This window comes from Oryctolagus cuniculus, chromosome 11, assembly GCF_051225735.1.
Source record: "Oryctolagus cuniculus isolate XC-2025 breed Fujian yellow rabbit chromosome 11, ASM5122573v1, whole genome shotgun sequence".
In the NCBI taxonomy this organism is placed as follows: domain Eukaryota; kingdom Metazoa; phylum Chordata; class Mammalia; order Lagomorpha; family Leporidae; genus Oryctolagus; species Oryctolagus cuniculus.
In genome coordinates, this window is record NC_142877.1 from 88,596,246 (window position 1) to 88,620,083 (window position 23,838).

Sequence of the window (23,838 nt, forward strand, 5' to 3'; positions counted from 1 at the left end):
TTCATTGTAAAAGATTCACACTTTGTTGAGTGGTTTTAAGTTAGAACGATTTCATTCTAGGAAGCAAGGTAGTTTGCTATAAAATCACTTATTGAATTTACTAACAAACCAGAACAAAAGTATATAAAACCTAATAAAAATCTCTGTTAGATTTTATTTATGTATTTATGTAGTCAACAAATAACTGATTTTGAAATATATTATAAAATAAATAATATCATTCATAGCTATATAAAACTTATTGTCAACACAGTCAACCCACCCAGAAAGACAATATTACACTGAAGTGTTCAATGATGCTTTTATTGCTCTGTCAGTTACAGAAGTTGTATATACTTATATCTGTCACATCAGGTTTATTAAACCAATCAGGTAGTACAAAAAGAAACAGCCTAATATTTAAAAAGTGTATCAGGACTAAAAGGTATTCCTTTGTCAGTAGAAAAATATTTTTAAGTAGAACAAGAATCCTACTTAGAAAAATTATAAAATGCAGCAACAGAAATATATTTTGTTTTGTCAATAGATGCTTAAATAAATATAAAAATAAATTTTTAATGAATTAAAATATCTTCTACATACTAATGAAGGATCATTCATTATTACAAGTAAGAAGAAAAATATAATAGATATTTCATTTAGAATATGTTAAAATTATTTTGTGTGTCTACTATTTCAAACTCAACTCTATAAAATATGTTTTTCTTATAAACATATAATGGAAAGAGAAATTCAATAATTAACCATAAAATTGGCTAAAAAGATAATATCGTGTTGCTTTAAATCAGTAATTCTGTGAAGTACAAATAAGATTAAAAATGAATATAACACTATGGGGAGGAAGGCAAAAAAAATTAATGTAACATCAAAAAACCTCGTAGTATCATAGAGACTCAGTGTTCCTCTAAATTTTTTTAAAGCAGAATTACTTTTAATGTTTTAAGTCTGCAAAAATGGGTATTTGGATATTTATGTACAAATACACAAGTATCAATTACCACAAATAAAGATACAAATACAAAATTTCAATTCCTTAAAATGTAGGTATTCAATTTAAAAATTGAGTAAGGGGTACAGAAGTTGATAGGAGGGAGTTTAGTTAACCAGACAGATGATAAAGTAATATGTTAAGAATCCTTTATGGAAGGGGAATTGGATAAGAACATAAATGAGTATAACCTAAGCCAGAATATAAATGATGAAATAAACAAGAAATACATCTGAAATATTTGTGAGCTTACACATAAGAGATTACAATTGGTTGAATATAACAAAAATGTTCCATAAAAGTGATAGCACATTACAAAGGCTGGGAAAATGGATAGGACTCCAGAAGGTAGCAGATGGAGAGAAAAACAGGCATTCTGTGGGGAAGAATGCACTAGTTATTGCCTGTGAGAATCTAAGTCTTTTGATAAAAATAGAGTTGTCAGCTTTGGTTTACTTCTAGCTGCACACAGCAATTTCATAGTTAACCTCTCAGGTTACTGAAAAATTTTGAAAAATCCATAAGTACTGTATTTTAAGGTTTCTTATAAGTAATGAAAAACACTAAACTTTCTATCAAGTCCTATAATTACAACTTAAATTTTCTCTTAAATTAATAATGAATATCTTAGTATTCACAAATAAGAACATGGTATTTTAGTTTTTCTGTTTTCATTAATATATTAAAAATAGCTCTAAATTGGAGACTCACTATGGAAATTGATGAATGATTATGTACTATATTGATTAGAAGCACAAATACCTGTGTATAATTAAAGATCAAATAGAAATCCTAAAATGAATTTAAAAACCAATAGTTTTCCTCTCTACCAAGGGTTTTAAACATTATTTCCTATAAAATTTAGAATTGGCTTTTGGATTGCATCATTGTCTTTACCTCTATAAAAGCAGAATTGATTTATACAATCAAATTCTCTCTCACGTTCTTTCTTTACAACCTCTTTTGAACTCAGTAAAGTTACATAAGAATATAAGCAATGTATCTTTTTTCATGATTTTTCTCATTTAGGGTAATCCAAAGAGATTATTTTCACTTTAGGAAAGCAACATTTACAATTGTTTTATCACTTATGACAATCTTTTGCATTTAATCCCTCCTAGTAAACAGTGAACTTGTCAACAGCTCACCACATTGTTTCATAATTTAATGGCCTATTAGGCAGGTAAACTTTCATTTCACAAGTGATTATTATTCAAGTCCATTTGTGTGTGTATATATATCCTATGTTGCACTGTACTTATTGTTTATCACTGTATCTTTTATCGAATGGAAATTTCTACATTTCCTACCAGCCAACTTCAAAAATGGCCTACAAATATCTTAGTGCAAAAAATGACAACACAGATGCTATACAGTCTACATACCTTCCCAAATATGAGTGAAAAAATTAGGAGAGGGAAAAATACAAGGATATATGAAGAAAATTTAAGAAAGACAAAGAAAACAGTTAATGAAGTTGAAAAGTTGAAAACATAAAATTTTAAAAATGAAAAAGTAAAACTGAATCAAAACCTACAATACACTATATGTAAAAATAAATGAAAAGAAACATGAATTTCAGTATTATTCACATATTAAAACTAAGTCAAATATTTTAGTTACATATGCACTGGCTCAGGAAAGAAGATGTCAGCTACAGAAAAAACTAACTGCATCAGTAGTCAGTTCACATAATAAAATGATAAAAACTATTTTCAGTATGATTTTACCATGTGTTCACTGACAGGCAGGAAGGAAAGGAAGAAACAAGGGAAGGGAAAAGAGGAATGGAGGAGGGAAAATAGAAAGACAGCCAGGCAGGCAGAGAAAAAAGAAAAAAAGGAGGGAGAAAGCAAATTCATAACCATTCATTCATAATCAAAACCAAGTATAGTTTGGCATATGACAGTGTTCAAGATGGAAACTAAATAATCCACTAAGTTTCTTAGGTTTTTGGTAGCACTCTGGAGATATTGTAGATCCTTTAAAAGCTTTTTAGATGAAGTGCTAAGAAAACAAAAAGAATTGTAATGTAAAATAAGCTTTCTCCATATGGGATTTTGTACATTCAGAAACAAAATGCTAACAATTATGCATATAGAACTCTATTTTACCCACACAAAGGAGTAAAATTTCATTACTATAATGTGTGTAGATAGGGTATAAACAAACAAAACTATGACTGGTTTCCTCTGTAACCCACATCATACTTCATTCAAGAATGAGCCTGCAGCGAAACTGGTCTGATCAAAGGATCTGCATTGCTAGATAATAAAAGTTCATGCATATCTCCTAATAATTGTATTCTTCTTTAGAAAATTCACTGTGTGTGTGCAGCACTTGGCCTTGCCTCATCTGTTCCCTCCACTGTGTCTAATACACTGCCAGTCGTTATTCGTGTCTCCAGAGCAACTTGTCACTTAAACCTAAAAGGTAAAGGGCTCAAGAAGTGACAGACTTAGTAAGTTACACAGACTAAATATTAAAAGAACAAAGATTTAGATTAATATAGTTACAACATAGTAGCTGCCATTTTCTTTTACAAATTTCAATGGCAATGCAGAAAAAAAGATGTTTCAGTATGTTTTAATTTTACTTCTGTCATGTTTGAAGTTTCAGTATTTTGACTATCCACTATTAAGAATTGTTAGCTTATATAAATCATTTTTCATTGAAGCTGTGATAAATTATCTATGATTCTCAATTATTTCTGTGTTCTATACCTACAGGCTCATTCTGCTACTTTTCTGATAGTTCATTCTTGAAATTCTTAAGGTAATACTTAAGGTCATACTGGAAATCTTATAACCAAAAAAAAAAATGGAGTTCACTAGTTTTTACTAACTACCGAATACTTTAACATGATTCACAATTTTCAGAAAGTAGTATTTCAAATAAAGTTTCCTATTAAATTACGCAAACACAGACAACATTCAAGCAGATCGGAAAAGCCCATTTAAATTATGTTGACAACAACACCAGGTCTCCTGCAGTGTTCTCAGAGTCCTGACTGTGGTTAGAGCTGATACCAGTGTCTGAGTCTGTGTCATTGGTGTAAGTGTTAAATACTCTTTGAGTGAAGGGAGGAACCGCCCCGTCGCCGTTGGGAGCTTCTGATTCCTTCCCTCTGTTTTCCTTTAGCTGACATCCATCCTTGTTGCTAATGTGAATCGAATCGAGCTCCTTGGCCAGCAGTTCATACTCTTTTGCTTTCATCTGAAGCAATGAGTCACTATATTTAATCTCTTTCTGGATGCCACTCAGATGAGAGTGGATTTTCAAACCAGCTCTCATGCTCTTCTCCAAATCACACTTCACGCTTTCCAAATTGGAGCTTTCCAGTTCACTCCCAGTTGCCCCTTCTGCATCTTCACCCGCGTCAACGCAAACGCTTCTCACCTCCTTTTCTATCTCGATGGAGAGCTTATCAATGAGCATCCTGTAATATTTCAGCCGCTCTTCCAGCTGTACCACTCCATCACTTTCACTCAGGTCCTCCAGAAACTGGTTTTGCTCGCACTGCAAGTCTAGCTTCTGCTCCACTTCACTGAAACTGGGCATTAAATATGCATTCTGAACATAGTTTTCTCCATCGTTTTCTACCCGATCTAAGTGAAACCTAGCCTCACACTTCTCAATTTCCAGATCCAGCTCTTTCATTCTTCGGACTTGCTGATGAATGGTATGGTCTTGGGAAATAATCAGATGAACGAGCGTCTCCATGTTATCTCGATCATGCGACACTGTATCCTGTTTAATTTTAGCCAGTTTCCGGAACGTTTTTCTGACGATTCTTTTTTGTTTATCTGGTGGCAATGTCTTCATGTAATGGGCTGGGCTTAGCTCCCACAGTTTTTCTGTGTTTTGCACTAATTTGGCCTCCGCTGTCCGCCACAAGGGAACTGGAAGAAAGGCGTCTGCTTTCACCAAGACAAACTGCATGTTGGGCTGCTCGTCTCCCCAAGCCTTCCAAAGCTTCAGGATTCGAGTCAGTGGAGGAAGCACCCGCTCGGAGCCCCTCCACTTCTCCAGGATGCAGTAGTCGCTGGGGCTCCCCAGAAGAAATCGTTTTTCTCCAAACGTTGTCTGGTGTTCCTCGAGCAGGGCCTGGATGACGTCAGCGGAGGTGGTGCGTTTCGTTAAGCCGCAGACAATCTTCTCCTCTTGGCAAACCCAAACCACAATTTCCCTCTCTTCGGAATCCATGTCTTTAGTGGGAGACCTGGAACAACAACAACAACAAGACACACACACACAAAACACACATTATATGTCAAGCATCGCTAGTGTAAACTTACAAGGTAGTGTTTCATTACTATCCTTTTTGAAAGTCTAGATTTAACCGTAAAGGGAGCTGCATTTTGAGGTTGGAGCGACATTCAAAAAAAAAAAAAAGAAAGAAAGAAAGAAAGAAAAATCCGGAAGAAAGGATTCTGATTATTTTTACCACTTGAAATGGTAAGTGCTGAGGAGACAATTATATCTACTCCCACTGCACATTGCGCAATGCATACATGTATGAAAACTCCACAACTGGTACCCCATAAATACGTACAATTTTTACGTGCCAGTTAGTTTTTTTTATTTATCAAAAATCAGAAGATTTAATGAAAGAACAATTTAAACTATAGAGAATACCTTAATTCCCTTTTTATTTCCTATGTAGAGTTCAAATCATAGCGAGGTAATGATACTTTCGCTTTTCTTCAGAAGTTAGTTACAATATAAACACAGTTAGAGCTGCTCCAGTTAAGACACCAATCAAGAGGGAAATGAATAGCAGCCTTAAGCCTGGAGGAGGACCACGAAAGCATAAGTAGCAATGGTGGGACAGTTATTGGAGTCAAGGAGTCAAAAACTGTTCAGGGGGCCGATGCTGTGGCATAGTAGGTTAAGCATCTGCCTGTGGTGCTAGCATCCCAAAGGGGTGCTGGTTCGAATTCTGGCTGCTCCACTTCCAAATCAACTCCCTGCTGATGGCCTAGAAAAGCAGCAGAGGATGGCCCAAGTGCTTGGGCCCCTGTGCCCACGTGGAAGACCTAGAAAAAGGTCCTGGCTTTGGATCAGCCCAGTTCCAGCCATTGAGGTCATTTGGGGAATGAAACAGCAGATGGAAGACCTCTCTCTCTCCTCTCTCCCTCTCTTCCTCTCTCCCTTTCTACCTCTCTCCCTTTCCCTCTCCCTCTCTTTTTCTATAACTCTGCCTCTAAAGTAAATAAATAAATCTTTTTTTTTAAGTTTTTAAGTTTTTTTTTTTAGTTTTTAAGTTTTTTAAGTTTTTAAAGTTCAATATTAGAAATAGCGACCATTTCATTCAACACATGTTTATCGCATGCCAGTTGTGTGCCAAACCTATCTGAAGAGACTAAGGGTACAAATGCAAGAATGCAGACAGGATTATATGACCAATTTAAGATAGTTGTGAATGCAATGAGAAAAATAAACTGAGTGAAGGGAGAGAAGATGATTTGAAAGAAGGGGAAGTCTATTTAGAATACTTACAAGTCCCTTTCCTTATGAGGAAAATGTATAAATTATCAAAAGATCATCAGAGACTAAGTACAGGTTCAGCCACTGTCTGCAGTACTGGCATCCCATATAGGCACTGATTCAAGTCCCATCTGTTCCACTTCCCATCCAGCTCCCTATTGATGTGCCCAGAAGGGGAGTGAAGGATCGTCCAAGTGTTTGAGTTCCTGCATCCACATGGGAGACTCAAATGAAACCCTTGGCTCCTGGCTTTGGCCTGGCCTGTCCCTGGTCATTGTGGCCACTTGGGGAGTGAACCAGTGGATGGAAGGTCTCTTTCTTTTCTCTCTCTCTCTCTCTCTCTCTCTCTCTCTCTCTCTGTATTTCCCACTCTCACTGTAACTCTGAATTTCAAATAAACATTTTTTTTTATAAAAGGAACTTTTATGGCAGTGGAACCATAGGATATCAATAGAACACTGAACTGGTCAGAAAAAACTTCTCTCACTACAAGCCATGGAGAAAAGTGGGCAAGAATGTGTGGCCGTCTATGTCTTTTAAAATTAATATTAATCTTCTTCTTGAACTAATGCAGTTACAAAGGGTTTAGGAATGGATGAGTGACACCTTTTGCTGACAAAACTGTCATGTCCTCAAAAGCCCTTACTGTTGTCTGTTTGCAGTAGTCCCTATGTCCTAACTGAGAAACTATTAATCTAATATCTTATCTGATTGAGAATCACCAATTCTGGGTCTATAGCTGAGAAGGACACACAACCTATAAATTCTTCAGGCCTAGAGCTGTGAGGAAGACTGAGAAAAAAGGAGCAGAGAATTATTTTGAATACCAGAATAGTAATGGTATCCATGACAATACTTCTCCAATAGTTTCATGATCCCCACCTGACCTGGGATTATTCTTGCTTTGGAGAGCTCAAATTTTGTCTATTGTGGTCTCTTATAGAACTTTGCTCATTTTCATCACATGTGGATAAGTAGTACTAATATACCTTATACACAATGAAGAAAAAAGCTATTAATTCCATGTTACACCTGAGAAAATTAATGCCTTTATTACTAAACTCACAGTCTGGCTACAAACCTCTTCACTTTTTTTTTAAAAAATTCTTTTCTAAATGTCCTTGTATTTTCTTGGGTCAACTAGTTCTAAATATTCAAGGGAAATTCAAAACCATCATTCAAACAAAATAATTTTCAAAACTTTTGCCACTGGACTGAACATACTTAAAAGTAATGACCAATAAATCTTCCACAACTAGTATGTGCTTTGTCATATCTACAGTCTACTTTACAGAAGGCTTAGGATGTTGAAGAAAACTGTACTTATTTTATAATATGTTTCCAAGCAAGTTTCTTTTTATTTATTCAAAAAAATTTGCTGAGCATCTCCTCTTTAGCTGGCACTCTCATGAGAAGTGTGAATGATGCAAAGACACACACGACTTACATGCAGCATCTTTGGTTTGTTGAGGGAACTAGTGCTAGGGCTGGAAAGAGAACATTTGAGTTAGTGTCAGTGTTAATGCTAAGATCCTTATTACAGCGTGGTGCCCAAAGGCTGCACTGACTTAAACAATCTTCAGCATATTTTCATAAGGTAAAATAAACACTTAAATCAGAAATATAGGAAAGAGACAAAAATATTTAGAATGAAACCGATCTAGAAATCTTAAATAACCATAACTTTATGGAAATAATTGTCTCCCTGCAAACCTCATACAAATAAAGAATTTAACACCAAAATTGGAATAAGCTAAAATGTTCCTTTCCCAACTTTTGTAGCTTTACTATCCAATAGACATGATATCCACAAACACATACACAACAAAAGGTTAAAAATACAAACTCATCCCAGATAACTTGATTTGTTACATAATACAGTATAGCTAACTTTTCTATCTAATGGATTCCAACCAGTGGTTGAAACACAAAACCTGCTACTCTAATGCCAGACTGTCATTATGACATATAAATATACATACACACTGCAAACTTAAAAATGTAGTTTGTTGTGATTTGCTTAGCTTTTGTGTGTGTTTGTTGGAGGTGAATAGATAAACATTTTACAATTCTTAAACTGCCCAGATAACATATAGTCATATAAAAATTGAAAACTCACTTATCTTTACTTTTTTAATTTATAAAAATCTCATATTCTAAAATTGTTTGTTTATATCCCAGTGTTTTACTTCCATGTATAAACAATCTCACTGTTAATGTGATAGTTCCTATTTTCAATCCACTGAAGATGCTTCTCTTTTACACATTTTTTGATAATTACTAATATTATCACCATTCTACAGATGACAAAACTGAGACAAGAGAGAGGGAAAGCAATTTGCTTACAGTCACAAAGCTAGAGAGTGTTTTTTCAACTGTGCCTTTAGATGTTAACCCACAACTAATTCTTGAAAGTAAGCTGTAATATTAAAGGAGCAGGGCCACAAAAATTGAAAGCATATGGTGAGGTTAATATGTATGGCGGTTCCAAGAATGGGCTCTCTGGACACTCTGGGATGGAGGAATCCAAAGGTAAACATCCTGATAGGAGGCTGAATAGGAATTTGTTTGCAAGTTTAAGATAGTTTTTCTTCTTCTTCTTCTTCTTCTTCTTCTTCTTTTTTGTTTTGACAGGCGGAATTAGTGAGAGAGAGAGAGACAGAGACAAAGGTCTTCCTTCCGTTGGTTCACCCCACAAATGGCCGCTACAGCCAGCCCGTTGCACTGATCCGAAACCAAGAGCCAGGTGCTTCCTTCTGGTCTCCCATGCGGGTGCAGGGCCCAAGGACTTGGGCCATCCTCCACTGCCCTCCCAGGCCACAGCAGAGAGCTGGCCTGGAAGAGGGGCAACTGGAACAGAATCCGGCCCCCCAACCAGGACTAGAATCCGGGGTACCAGCGCCACAGGTGGAGGATTAGCCTAGTGAGCCGGGGTGCTGGCCAAGTGTAAGCTAGTTTTAAAATAACTGGAGATTATCTGGATTATAGGATTCAAAATGTGTTACTTTTATGTTGTATTTAAGACTAAAAGCATTCACTCAAAAATTATAGTTACAGTATCAGAGTAAAGTAATACCACATACATTTCATTCATTCTGCTTTAAGACTGGAATTTTATGCTAATTTGGTAACTGTTCACTCCTTCAATTGGCAAGCAGATATGAAATATTGTAAACCGGAATTTAGTTGCATCATGGCTTCAATGTATCAGACTTAGCATTCCTAATATCTTATTACCCATTAAGTTCCTTGAATAAATTATATGATCAGAAAGATTTCAGTTACCTACATCACCATTTATAGCAAGGCAATTTACCAGATGGCCACATGAAGCAGGCAGAAACAATGATGGATGAAAATTTATAATACTGCCTTACATAGTACTAAGTAGGTAATCTTACATTTTGGTTCTCATTAAAATATACAAGAACTAATAAAAGTTAAAGAATTTTACAGTGGAACACACATTGAAAACTTGAATAAGATTATAGTATTGCTTTGACTTGACTTAAAGCTCTTTGTCTATTTCAAGAATATCATGTAATAAAAGAGGAAAAATGCTCAATATTTAAACTATAATTCCCACCAGTACAAAACTCTTTTTCCCAGGTATCTGTTCTGCATATTAGGGACTGGAAACTGAACTAAAAGTAATTTGAAACATCAATAGAAAACATTCAAGAGATTTTATGGCACAGTCTAAATATATTTACCACAGCTATAACTATGTAATAAATACTGACATTCCACATGCATATTCTATAGTTATATGAGCTTTAATACTTTATTAAATTTAGTAATGTTAAATATTATCTTAAGTTCTTCCATATATGCTTTTTTGTTGCTTAAAAATGGGAATTTTTAAATTGACTCTACTGTCAATCAGGATCTTAAATTATTTTTCCACTGATACTTTATTTTAACATCATAAAAATTATGAATTAAAATGGTTGGTTTATAATTTAAAATAGAACATAATCCATCAAATATCCCTTCAAAAATCTTCCACTAAGAAACTACAATGCACACAGCATCAGAGAATAAATTAACAACTAAAATCTTGAAGTCTTAAGATTAACGTACCAATTATGTTTTCTGTGTCAAAGTTAAGATCCAACAAAATATACATCTACAAAACAGGGATTAAGTTTGAAGGCAGACAATATGAACATAAATGGATAATATTTGGCCATTTTTATTCAGTTGTCCGAGGAAAAGAGCCATTGTAGTTGGCATGCAGGAGAATCAAAGACCAGCATTTCTTCCTGTATAAAGAAGACAAACTTCAGCTGAAATGTGATATATGAAATTTAGAGGGGTAAATGTTCAAATTGAGCCTTCTTTCAAAACAATAAAAATCATTAAAATGTCATATTATTTACAATAATTACATTGTAAGTTATGCTTCTAAAACCCAGTATTGTACTGGAAAATTAGGATGCAAGCCACAGATATTTATGGAAAATGTTTGGAACTCAACGTATTTTTCCCTAGAAACTTGCAATAATTCCTTATTTCCAAGGCCAGGCTGGAAAACGCAGTAAATACTAACACAGTCTAATTACCATGCATCAGAGTGATTTAAGTGAAATGCTTTTATTGCTTAAGTCTGTAGAACAAGACTTCACGCTTGGAAAGCAGAGTTAGTTCCAAGCTACTGGTGGCATCTGTGCCAGGGGATTGTGAAGGCCTCCTCCTGTTGCAGAATAAAGAACTATAAAGCTTTGGAGTCCTCTCTGAGTCCTAGCCAAGGGCCCAAAGACAATTCTCTATCCTTTTTACTACAATTGCTTTTTCTTTAAACAGCAAATTTTAGGCTTATCTTCTACTAGGGATGATTATGCTTTTCAGAAGACATTTGACAGCATGAGAATACCTGTTTTGGTTTTCGCATCAGGTCTGCAGGTGCATTCGTATCTAGTAGAGTAGAAGCCAGGATCACAAACATCCCACAATGTACTGAACAGCCCCTCACTGCAAAGGACTGTCTGGCCTAAAATGCCAAGGGTGATGCAACTGAAGAACTCTGCTCTAGATTTAAAACAAAATATACCTGCCTCACAGCCTGACCTTCACCCCTTTCTTACATCTTTTAGTGACCCTTACAGTAACATGTATAAAAGCAAAGATAGGGAACAAGGAAGACTTTACATCTCCATGCTACTTGGCATTCTGTCCAATGAGATGTAAGTGGAACTTTTTTTTTTTTGCTGTTTCTTTCATCCTACACTCAATGGCTGTGCTTGGTTTTACTAATCCCGACCACCTGGATCTCCCTCTGCTAGTTCCAGAACTGATTCTTAGCAATATTATGGTTTGCATTTAGATGCTGTGAAAGCACAAATTATTTAGAATAGGGTTAAATTTAGTGCAAAAAGCATCTTCCATTGATAGTCTGGTAGATCATCCTTTGTAATGCAGAAACAATATTTGGACATCTGGCTACCAAATATGGGGAGTGGGCTGGGGGGGTGTAAAGAAGATATTTGGATGATATGGTGTGCTAGGAATGAATTCAGAGAGCAGTGAGCGCCAGGACAATGGAGGGACTGGGAGTCAGCAAGTAGGCTATCGCTATCATTCCTCTCTCACTCCTGCCTTGAAGTGGATCCTGCCCTGGAACTAGTGGACAATCAGAGATTAAAATTAGGAAGAGAGGTGTTTAGGCTCCCAAAGTTCAGCACAGCTGGAATGTAAGACAATATCTGTAATCTGTACAGGGTGAAGAAGCAATCCCCAGAGACACCGTGGGAAATGACAGAGAAAAATATCTCTGCATTCACTTAGCTCAGGGAAGTTGTAGGTGTGGAAGAAAGGCCTACATAAATCAGAGACAATCTTTAAAACTACCTTAGCAAAAAGCTACACTGAATATGACAGTATCTTATTTTTTTGTTAAGAATACATTCTGGAATCTGACACTATGAATAACACCACTGCACTAGAATTGGCAGCAATAAACTAAATTAAAAAATGGCCATTTGTGGTTTCTGATTTCTGAGCACAAAGATTACTAATAGTGTACATTTTATCAACCTTTAGCTAAAACAGGCATAGTATCATAGAATGCCATTCTCAAAAACCCTAACCATTTGTAGAAAGTTAGATGGAATAAGAGTCTAAAGACATTTAATTTAAAATTAGTATATATCAAGGCCAGCGCCACAGCTCACTAGGCTAATCCTCTGCCTTGCGGCGCTGGCACACCGGGTTCTAGTCCCGGTCGGGGCGCCGGATTCTGTCCTGGTTGCCCCTCTTCCAGGCCAGCTATCTGCTGTGGCCAGGGAGTGCAGTGGAGGATGGCCCAAGTACTTGGGCCCTGCACCCCATGGGAGACCAGGATAAGTACCTGGCTCCTGCCATCGGATCAGCGCGGTGCGCTGGCCACAGCGCGCTGGCCGCGGCGGCCATTGGAGGGTGAACCAACAGCAAAGGAAGACCTTTCTCTCTGTCTCTCTCTCTCTCACTGTCCACTCTGCCTGTCAAAAAAAAATTAAAATAAAATTAAAAAAATTAGTATATCAATTTAGACCTCGCCTATCAGAAAGAATCCTCGAACTTGAGGCTTAACATGACTATTGTGAACTTGGTAGTTGAGGAACAGGTATTTAACAAAATAGCAAAATAGCAGGAGTAAAGAACAAAGAAGGATGTGTGAAAGAATACCCTGGGATAAAAAAAAAAAAAATAGTGCTGGTGCTGTGGGGCAGTGAGTTAAGGTGCCAATGTTATTCCTTTATCCCATATTGGAACATGGATTTGAGTTCCAGCTGCTCCATCTCTGACCCAGCTCCCTGATAAGACACCCGGGAAAGCAGCAAAAGATTGCCCAAGTACATGGGCACCTGCCAAACACAAGGCGATATGGATGGAGTTCCAGGCTCCTAGCTTTGGCCTGGCCCAGCCCTAGCTGTTGCAGTCATTAGGGGAGTGAGCCAGCAGATTGAAGACCTCTTTTCTCTGTGTGTCGCTATCTATTTTTGTAATTCTTTCAAATAAATAAAAAACATTTTTAAGAAGACTACACTGGGTCATAATAGCTCACATTTATTGTGCACTGAGTGTGTGCCAGCCATTGTACTGACTGCTTAATTTTCATCACAACCTTATCAAGTAAGTTCTATTTCAAGCCCATTTACCAATTATAAAATTGAAGCACAAGACATGAGGTATTTGTTTAATGCTAGCCTCAGTTAATAAGGATGGAAAAATAAATTTGAATAAATGGTTTAGAATTGAGTTGAACTACTGATGAACTCTCTATCAAGTCTAATATGATAATCAACCAAATTTTCTGAGGATGAGATATGAAATGAGTCAGAGATATGAAACCACTAAGAAAAAAAAATTTTGTCATTATAAGAAAACAGAATATTTACCACTTACTTCAATATGTTATTAATACATAAAAGATCATCTGTCAACTCAATATTCAATGAGTGACTTTCTTGGCTATCAGGGGCTTATCCTGCACAGACTCCTATTTTTTTTTTTTTTTTTTGACAGGCAGAGTGGACAGTGAGAGAGAGAGACAGAGAGAAAGGTCTTCCTTTTTGCCGTTGGTTCACCCTCCAGTGGCCGCCACGGCTGGCACGCTGTGGCCGGCGCACCGCGCTGATCCGATGGCAGGAGCCAGGTACTTATCCTGGTCTCCCATGGGGTGCAGGGCCCAAGTACTTGGGCCATCCTCCACTGCACTCCCTGGCCACAGCAGAGAGCTGGCCTGGAAGAGGGGCAACCAGGACAGAATCCGGCGCCCCGACCGGGACTAGAACCCGCTGTGCCAGCGCCGCAAGGCGGAGGATTAGCCTAGTGAGCCGCAGCGCTGGCCCAACTCCTATTTTTTTTTAACCTGTGTAAGAAGTAACTATAAAATTATTTTACAGTTTATCTGGTGGATCTATGAATAAAATACCGAATTGTCCATTCTATTCAGTTTTCTTAAAAAGATTATTTACTTATTTTTGAAGCAGAGTTATTCCATCCACTGGTTCACTCTCCAGTTGGCCACAACAGCCCAGGCTGGACCAGGCTGAAGCCAGAAGCCAGCAGCCAGTTGCTTCATCACAGTGGTCCACATCAGTGACAGGGTTCCAAGGACTTGGGCCCTCTTCCACTGCTTTCTCCAGCACATTAAGAGAGAACTGGATTGGAAGTGGAGCGGCTGGCACTTGACGTGGTGATCATTTGGGATGCTGGTGTCACAGGTGGTGGCTTAATCTGCTGAGCCACAGTGCTGGCCCCTAGATTTTAAAATATATTTCAGAGCCAGCACTGTGGCTTAGTGGGTAAAGCCACCGCCTACAGTGCCAGCATCCCATATGGGCAGAGATTTGAGACCTGGCTGCTCCTGCACCCATGTAGGAGATCTGGAAGAAGCTCCTGGCTCCTGGCTTTGGATCAGCCCAGCTCCACCAATTGCAACCAGCTGAGGAATGAACCAGCGGATGGAAGACCTCTCTCTCTCTCTCTCTCTCTCTCTCTCTCTCTTCCTCTCCTTCTCTCTCTGTGTAACACTGACTTTCAAATACAAATAAAATAAAATATATTTTCAAAATGGGAGTAACACTTCGAAGAAGTAAAGTTTTCTCATTTCTATTATATTGTGAAACATATATATATATACGTATATATATGTATGTATGTCTATATATATGTAGTAAAGTTGAAGGAATCAGATATGTTAAGTTACTGGCTTTTTCACTTACTAAACAATTTTTTAACTATTTTAATCATTCTTGATTATATTATAACACATCAGGAAAATCAGCAAAATACAAATTTCAAATAAGAAAATTTCAAATGTCTATTCATCTCAGAACCTAGAAACTGTTAATATCTATTTCCTTATAGTCTTTTTTCTATAAATGTTTATTTTACATATAATGTTAATATTAATAATAATAACATTTAATAAATACTTACTACGTGCCATGTCCTGTAATTTGTACTTTACATGTGTTAGTTCATTTAATCATCACCCTGAGAGAGAACAATCCAACATGGGAAGCGAGATACACAGCAGACTCATAGAATGGCAGATGTCCTAAACAGCACTCTGGCCTCAGAATCAGCCCTTAAGGCATGCGGATCCAGCTGAAAAGCCCATGAGAGTATTTCAGACATGGAAAATCAAGACACTCTGACAAAAAAAAAAAATGACCTAAATGAAAGATCTCTGCAAGTGAGATCCCAGTGGAAAGAACGGGTCATCAAAGAAGGAGGTACCTTTCTCTGAAGGGAGGAGAGAACTTCCACTTTGACTATGACCTTGTCTAAATATGATCAGAGTCAGTGAACTCAAGAGGCTTCCATAGCCTTGGCAACTCATGACAAGAGCCTAGGGTGATTACTGATGCCATAAACAAGAGTGTCAATTTGTTAAGTCAACAACAGGAGTCACTGTGCACTTAGTCCTCATGTAGGATCTCTGTCCTTAATGTGCTGTACATTGTGATTTAATGCTATAACTAGTACTCAAACAGTATTTTTCACTTTGTGTTTCTATGTGGGTGCAAACTATTGAAACTTTTACTTAATATATGCTAAACTGATCTTCTGTATATAAAGAGAATTGAAAATGAATCTTGATGTGAATGGAAGGGGAGAGGGAGCGGAAAAGGGAAGGGTTGCGGGTGGGAGGGAAGTTATGGGGGGGGGGAGCCACTGTACTCCATAAGCTGTACTTTGGAAATTTATATTCATTAGATAAAAGTTAAAAAAAATCATCACCCTGAACCAATAAGGGATTTTCATCAATGATAATCAATTTATAACTGAGTAAATAAATGAATAATAGAACACTTTACACATACTAAATTTTATTTAAAATTATTCATTAATTTTTCCCAATGATATTACCTACACTTTAAAGCACCATATTCTGTTGTATAGACTGTCATTTTAAAATTTATTTTAAATTTACAGTTTTATAATTCGAAAGACAGATAGATAGAGAGAAGCAGAGACAGTGATGGTTCACTCTCCTATGGCCTACAATAACTGGGGCTGGATAAGGCCAAATTCAAGAGCCTAGAATTCAATAAGAGCATCTCAGTTGAGTGGCAATACCCAAGTACTTGAACATCATCTGCTGCCTCCCAAGGTGTGCATTAGTAGGAGGTCAGATGGGAGGTGGAGGAGCCAAGACTGGAGCCAGGTATTCCAGTGTGGGAAACAGTCATTCTGAGGTATGACTTCACCACTGCGCTGAACGCCCATCCTGATTATCTTTTGTTTAAAGATTCCTTAAAGGGAGTTACTTAAAATCATGTCACTTAAAAAAGTTCAGGAAAATTTACATTATTCTATTTTTCCATGAAATTTCTGGAGACCCCTCATATACCTAAGCTAGATGTTTTCATCTAAATAACACCCAACTCACAAAGTTATAGTTAAACAATATATGACCACAGATATGAAGTTCTTTTTGATAGAATTTAGTAACTGCTAGTTCCCTTTATACTTTAGCAAGAAAGAAGACAGCAATGTGTTTATACAATGACACCAAGTTCATGTTTGTAAATGTCAGTATATTGTCTAGATATTCAGCAAACAGAGCCAAATGTCAGCACTAATTTTGGAAACTTAACAATGGAAAGCAATAAATGATTCAGTTAATTTTCTAGTTTTATTTGAATGCATCAACTCTGCAACAAGTAGGTGATGGGTCAATATTTGGATAGTCAAACATATTTGGCAAATATTTAACTAGTACAGGGTAGGCAGTAAATGGACCTTCGACTACATCCAGCTCACTGTCTATTTTTGTATGATCACACACTAAGAACATTTTTTATATTTTTAAATGTTTTAAATGTAGTAAGAATTATTTTATGGCTCATGAAAATTATATGATTCAAATTTCAACATCCATAGTTTTATCGAAGACAGCTCTGCTCATTTTTTACATATTACACCAGGCTGTTTTCACCCTGCAATGGCAAAGGTGATTTACTGAGGGAGGGAGACTTGTATAGCTCACAAACTCCATACACTTACTACCTGATCATTTGCAAAAAAATTGCCGGCCAGCGCCACAGCTCACTAGGCTAATCCTCCGCCTTGCGGTGCCGGCACACCAGGTTCTAGTCCCAGTCGGGGCACCGGATTCTGTCCCGGTTGCCCCTCTTCCAGGCCAGCTCTCTGCTGTGGCCCGGGAGTGCAGTGGAGGATGGCCCAAGTGCTTGGGCCCTGCACCCCATGGGAGACCTGGAGGAAGCTCCTGGCTCCTGGCTTCGGATCGGCGCAGCTCCGGCTGCTGCAGCCATCTGGGGAGTAAACCATCGGATGGAAGACATCTTTCTCTGTCTCTACCTCTCTCTGTAACTGTCTTTCAAATAAATAAAATAAATCTTAAAAAAAGAAAAAAAATTATGGATAGGCATTTGACACAGCAGTTGACACGCCTGTTAAAATGACTGCATCCCATATCAGAGTGTTGGGGTTTGAGTTCTGGGTGAACTCCTGACTGCAATTCCCTGCCAAGGGACACATCCTGAGAAGTAACAGGTGAAGGTTCAAGGGGTTGGGGCTCTACCACTCACAGGGAGAACTGGATTGAGTTCTTGGCTTCCAGATTTGACCTGGCCCTAGCTTTTGTATTCGAGGAATAAACCAAGGGAAAGTAGATTCTCTCTCTCATTCTCTCTCTTAAATAAAATGAATAAATAACAATTTCTCTCTTAAATAAAATGAATAAATAACAATTTCAAAATCCCAAAGTTTTTAAAGAATGTGTGATATATTAATATATGTTGAAACAATCTGGGAGACAGTTGCAAGTGTTCTTGAAGATTTAGAGCGTTGTTCAATTTGTTCTTAGTAAGTTCTAAAACATGGGATGTCCCTGCCTGTTGATTTTTGAAAGCTATGCTGATTGGCGCTGTGCAGAAGTTTAAGCTGCCACATGTGATGTCAGCCACCATCCCATATCAGAGCGACAGTCTGACAAGTACTGGTGGCTCTGCTTCCATTCCTGCTAATGTCCCTGGTATGACATCAGAACAAGGCCCCTGTAATCCATGTGGGAGATCAGGATGGAATTCCTGGTTCCTGGCTTTGGCCTGACCTGGCTGTTGCCGGTTTTCCTTTTTCTTTCTCTCTTCTCACCACCTCTCCATTTCCCTCCTCTTTCTTATACCTCCCTCTTCCTCTCCCTCTCTACACCCCTCTCTGTAATTCTTGCCTTTCAAATGAATAAAAATCAACAAATCTTTTTTAAAATGTGCACACCCATACATACATAAAAAATAAAGTTTAACTAACTTCCCCGGCTATGCACCAAGGCAGCGCATGCATGTTGGGGCTACCTTTACCTTTTTCTAGACATTGTACCAAAACATCCACTTTCATACTTTAATTTGTACCATTCCTTCAAATAAAGAAATTTGGTACGCAAAAAAACAAAGTTTAAGTAAAATTAAAATTAATGAAGCTGGTAAATGATATTGATGCTCTGCTCCATAAAATTTTACTATAGCCAATTTTACCTAGTGCGTGGGAAATGTCTTCAGTGGTAATAGTTTTTGATTCATAGCACTGCATTCCTAGGAAGAGATAAACACAGATCCTTCAACCATAAATAATACAGATTTTTTTTAGGTCACTAAGAAAATTCAAATCACTATTTTGACAGATGAAGAATGAAAAGACTTCTGTAAAAACTTTCCTCCAAATACAAGCTACTAGCATTTTTCATAAAATAGTTTGAACATAGGAATTCTTCAAAAGATTATTCTTTGAAAATCTAGGGTAGTCAAAAATTAACAAACACAGAATCCTGAAAATGAAAAGTTGGTGTGTTTCATCCTCTACCGATGCCAGTTTAATTTTCTAGGCAGTAATGGCATAAACCAGTCATGCAGGATAAGCAAAAGCCCAGACATTCCATAACTGCAGGGAAGCTGTGGTACATAATTCCCATAAACAGAGCAAAGGGAAGGGAATGTGTAAAGAATGTGCATTGGAGACCACTTGGGGTTAAGTAAACTAAGCTCTTAGCTCAGATTCCGGAAATTGATTATAATCCAAATGTAAATATTTAACATGTAGTATTAACCAGATGAAATGCTGAGAAAATATCTAATCTCATTGGAAATTCTAGCATTTACTTCCCAGTGTTACCTGTGCCTGGCAAATACCTTGGGTAGCCTTACTGATTTGTATTTTGTAGAGAAATATTTCGTAACAAAGCAGAAGGCCACTTATTAAAAGGACAGCTACCTAGCCTCAATACTTTATTTAATGACACTGTAGTTATTTCAATACTATTAGCATCAGTTTTCCTTTGGAAGACAAATCCATAAATGCTTTTGCCTACTTAGTGATGATTGTATGTTTTTAGCTTGTCCCTCTAAATGTACCTGAGATATGTTGCCATATTTGAATGGCACTAAAATATGTGAGAATTTAAATTTTCAAGTAATATAGCTGAAAGTACCAGATAACTCCTTTATCCCCAATTTTTATTTATTGAACAAACTCTATAGTTGAGTACAACAAAATGTGACTTTAAATGAGAAGCTTCATATAAAATGATCTACTCTTCAAATTGATCATGAACAAATTACCTAGAAGCAATAATACCTGGTAGAAATGACAGCACATTGGGGCCTATTAATACATTAAGGCAAAGGAAAAATACTTGAAAGCATTATCAGTGAGAAAAAATAACAGTCATGTAATCAAAAGTAGCTCTTGTCCACTTTTCTCCTTGAGGTTTTGAACTCTTTAATATACTCTGAATTGCACTGCCTGTAACTCCTCTAGGTCTTTGTTTCACAAATTATCCCTTCTCAAACTGCTTATCTTTGATCTTTCCCTCTGGCCCTTTCCACTGTGTGTGCATTATTGTAATGGCTTGCATGTTACCATACATTCCTGTCCTTCACAAACTCAAACTACAGTCCTAATCACTCCCTAGTGCACCTCTTTCCAGGAACTCTTCAACCCACCAGGAAGTGACATTTGCTGCAGCTAACCCTCAATGACTGATTTCTTCTGTGGTTATCGGGAATCTCCTAACTGACTTGACCTGACCTTCTGTAATGGAATGCATGTGACCTCTGCCTCCCTGTCTTGTAACTCTTAGCCTTGACCTCCATGAAGCTGTTCTTGTGCAATTCTTGTTACTTCTATCTTTACTTCCTAGCTTCTCCTGCCCAGTTGCCACGCAGACCTTCCTTCTTCCCTTTTTTTTAACAGAGGAAGTTGTCATACAGGATAAGATTCCCAAGGTGATAAAGTCTTTGTAGTTCCATAAAAACAAAGAGTCTATTTCCTCACCACTGGAACAGACCTCGGGACGTGCTGTAATGGATGGAAGATTACAAAAACCACGTTGTGGAAGTTCTGGAGCCCAGGCTCAGGAAGCCTTGTGGTCTGCTTCCTTTCTTTTGGGATGGTTTTTAGAGGCCTGAGATAAAGGATCACATGGAGAGAGAGCGCCCTGGCCATTGAAGCTGATGCACCTGATACAGCTCTCACCCAGCCAGCTGCTTATGAGACAGCCCAGGGGCAAGCAGCTGCAACAGACTTGCCAACCAGCAGAATCATCAACAAGAAGTGTTGTTTCAGTCCCTAATTTGGGGGAATGTTCTATTAAGCAAGTTACATCTGATACGGCTGGCATCCCCCAGGTTTCTATGAGTCATTTCTTATCTCACTAAACATATTCTTTTGAGCAGCTGTGACAATACCCACAACACTGTCCATCTATTGTATGATGATGTACGCAAATATAACTTTTTTGACCTTAAGCTCTACACTATTTCCAAATTCCTTTCTTTTATGTTTACATGGCATCTGAATTTGTATAACCCAAAGAGAGCTCAAATTTGACCCATTAAAACTGACATCTTCCTTTCATCTCATATCCTGAATTATTCCATTCTCCTGATTTCCCGTCTTACTGAATGTGATCACCATCCCTCATTCTGTCTCCCAAGCTTGAAAACTGTGTTTTCACACAACTGTTGTAAATATCCACCCTTCTGTTTAACTCTGTTATCACAGTAAGCTACTATATTATTATGAAATCTTGCACCTTCATATTTGTATCCCACAGTATTACCACACTGCCATTTTTTAAACTTCAAATCTAGTTTTGAACCTTCCTTGATTAAAGTCTTTAAATGATTCCCAAGTCCTTCATTTTAAATCACTCCCCGTCTTTTCCTCCCACCCTCCCTGTCTCTCTCCTTCTCCCTCCATTCTTCTAGAATTCCTTCCATGATCTCACCCCTCCAACTCAGAAGGCAGCATTCTTAAATGCATACTTCACACTAGTCATTCCTAACTTCTTTTTGATCTGTGACAGATCTAATAAGAAAACAACCTGCTGTCACATAAATCACCAAATGTATCTACTACGCTTATATTTTGATTCATGGTTTTCTATAATCTGTTTCCTTGTTCTGAATCACCATTGCCCCCTACCCCATTCTCCATCTGACTCTTATTCTGCTTCAAGTATTCTTTCCCTTAGGAAAATTCCCTGACTTTCTTAAATAATCCCCTCCACAACCTGGATGGAAATAGATGCCCATTCTTGATGCTTTTGCAGAACCCAGAGTACGCCTAGTAACACTCTTTCTACCTTGTGTAATGCTTGCTTTCTTGTTGGGTTTCTAGTTGGATCTGGGCTAGAACTTTTACCTCTGAAATTTAAAGGTAGGTATTAAAAATTTCCTTTTGGGAGAATGATAGGGAGGGGTTATGAGAGGTAAGTTAAATGAATTTCTCAGCCAGTAATCAAGATCAGGGGTCTGAAAATTATGGTCTGGTGGCTATAACTATCCCATCACCTGTTTCTGTAAATACAAATTTCTAGAAAACAGGCCCATTTCATTATCTATTATCTATGACTGTTTTCTTACTACATTGACAGAGTTGTTGAGATAGTTCCATTGTGGCTGGGAAAATCTAATCTATGTGACCTGTTTTAAAATATTTATTTACTTATTTATTTGAAAGAGAGAGAGAGAGAGAGAAAGAGAGAATCTTCTATCCACTGATTTGCTCCCCAAATCGCTGCAACATCCAGGACTAGACCATGCAGAAGCTAGAAGCCAGGAGCAGGAATTCCATCCTTATCTCCCACATGGATGGCAGGGGCCCAAGTACTTGAGGCATTTCCTGATGCTTTTTCAGGCACATGAGCAGGAAGCTAGATTGAAAGTAGAGTAGCTGGGACTCAAATTGTACTCTGACATGGGATGCTGGAGTTACAAGCAGCAGCATAACTCACTGTGTAACAATTCCAGCTCCTACTATTTGGCCTTTTACAAAAAATTATTGACCATTCCACTGTTAAATTTTTATTTATTTTCATTTTGTTTGAAAGACAGAGATACAGACACAGAGAAACTGAAACACGGAGACAGACAGATAAATCTTCCATCTTCTGGTTCACTTGTCAAATACTCACAGTAGCCAGGGCTGGACCAGGCCAAAGCCATGAGCCTGGAATGCCATTCGTGTCTCGCATGTGGGTGGCAGGGACCTAAGTACTCAAATCTTCTTTCTAGGATGTGCACAGAAACAGTGAAGCCAGGACATTCATTGCTAAATTTGAACTATAAAATTTATCTGATCCGAAAATTAGACTTTATTTATTTCAGTAGTAAAACATTCTTTCAACTTCAGTATCTATGCAAGTATTCTGTGCAAGATTCTCTAGATTAAAAGTGACTGTGAAAATATCATGATTTTTATACAGAAGAAATTTACAGTCTAGTGGAAGTAATGGGCATGTTTGGGAGGAATTTCAAAGTTTAGGAGTAAGTGATCCTTAAAAGGATAGCTGCTTTGTGAGGCCCAAATGGAATTAACACAGGATGAGTCAGCGCGAAGGCTGTGAGTGGGAAACCAGTGTGTTTTGCCATCAAAGCGCCACTCCAGGTGCACTGTGCTCCCTATTAATCAGCCCCATATGGACGTCAGGAGGGGTGAGAGTAGGCTGGATAAAAGGCTGCTTTCACAGTCCTGTCTCAGGTGCAGTATAGCCAACCACCAGGTGTTTGGAGGTGGAATATTTGAAAACATTGAAATGACACCTTAAAGTTGTCTCCTTATCTTGTTCTTTCCCCCAAATTATCTTGCCATTCTTTTGGTTCTTTATGATGACAAGCATGGGTTCCCAGTTACTAATCGCCAAAATTGCAATGACATTGATTCTTTTTTCCATGCAAATACTATCCAGACCCATTGAATTTTTATTTCCTATAATTTCTGTCTCCATGGTGAGTATATCTTGCTTCTCTCTGTATGTAAGAGACTCCTCTAACTCTCTCCCACCTGTCCCATTCCTATTCCTTCTCAACTCTCCCCAATATTTTCTCTATATTTCTCTCTGGGTG

General features: G+C 37.6%; 1 protein-coding gene across 2 annotated transcripts in view; it reads right to left on the reverse strand.

Annotated features, from left to right (window-relative positions):
* Positions 1 to 287: 287 nt before the first annotated feature.
* Positions 288 to 23,838, reverse strand: part of RASSF9 (Ras association domain family member 9) — a 36,732-nt gene continuing 13,181 nt past the window's right edge. Inside the window, exons 2-3 of one of the 2 annotated variants that reach the window (XM_051845719.3) lie at positions 22,908 to 23,003; positions 288 to 5,210 (exon numbers count right to left, since the gene is read on the reverse strand). In XM_051845719.3, the coding sequence (XP_051701679.3) occupies positions 3,950 to 5,210; positions 22,908 to 22,954 (1,308 nt within the window). In that variant the 5' untranslated portion in view covers positions 22,955 to 23,003 and the 3' untranslated portion in view covers positions 288 to 3,949. The remainder of the gene's footprint in view (positions 5,211 to 22,907; positions 23,004 to 23,838) is intronic. The other variant, XM_002711271.6, reaches the window with a different exon arrangement.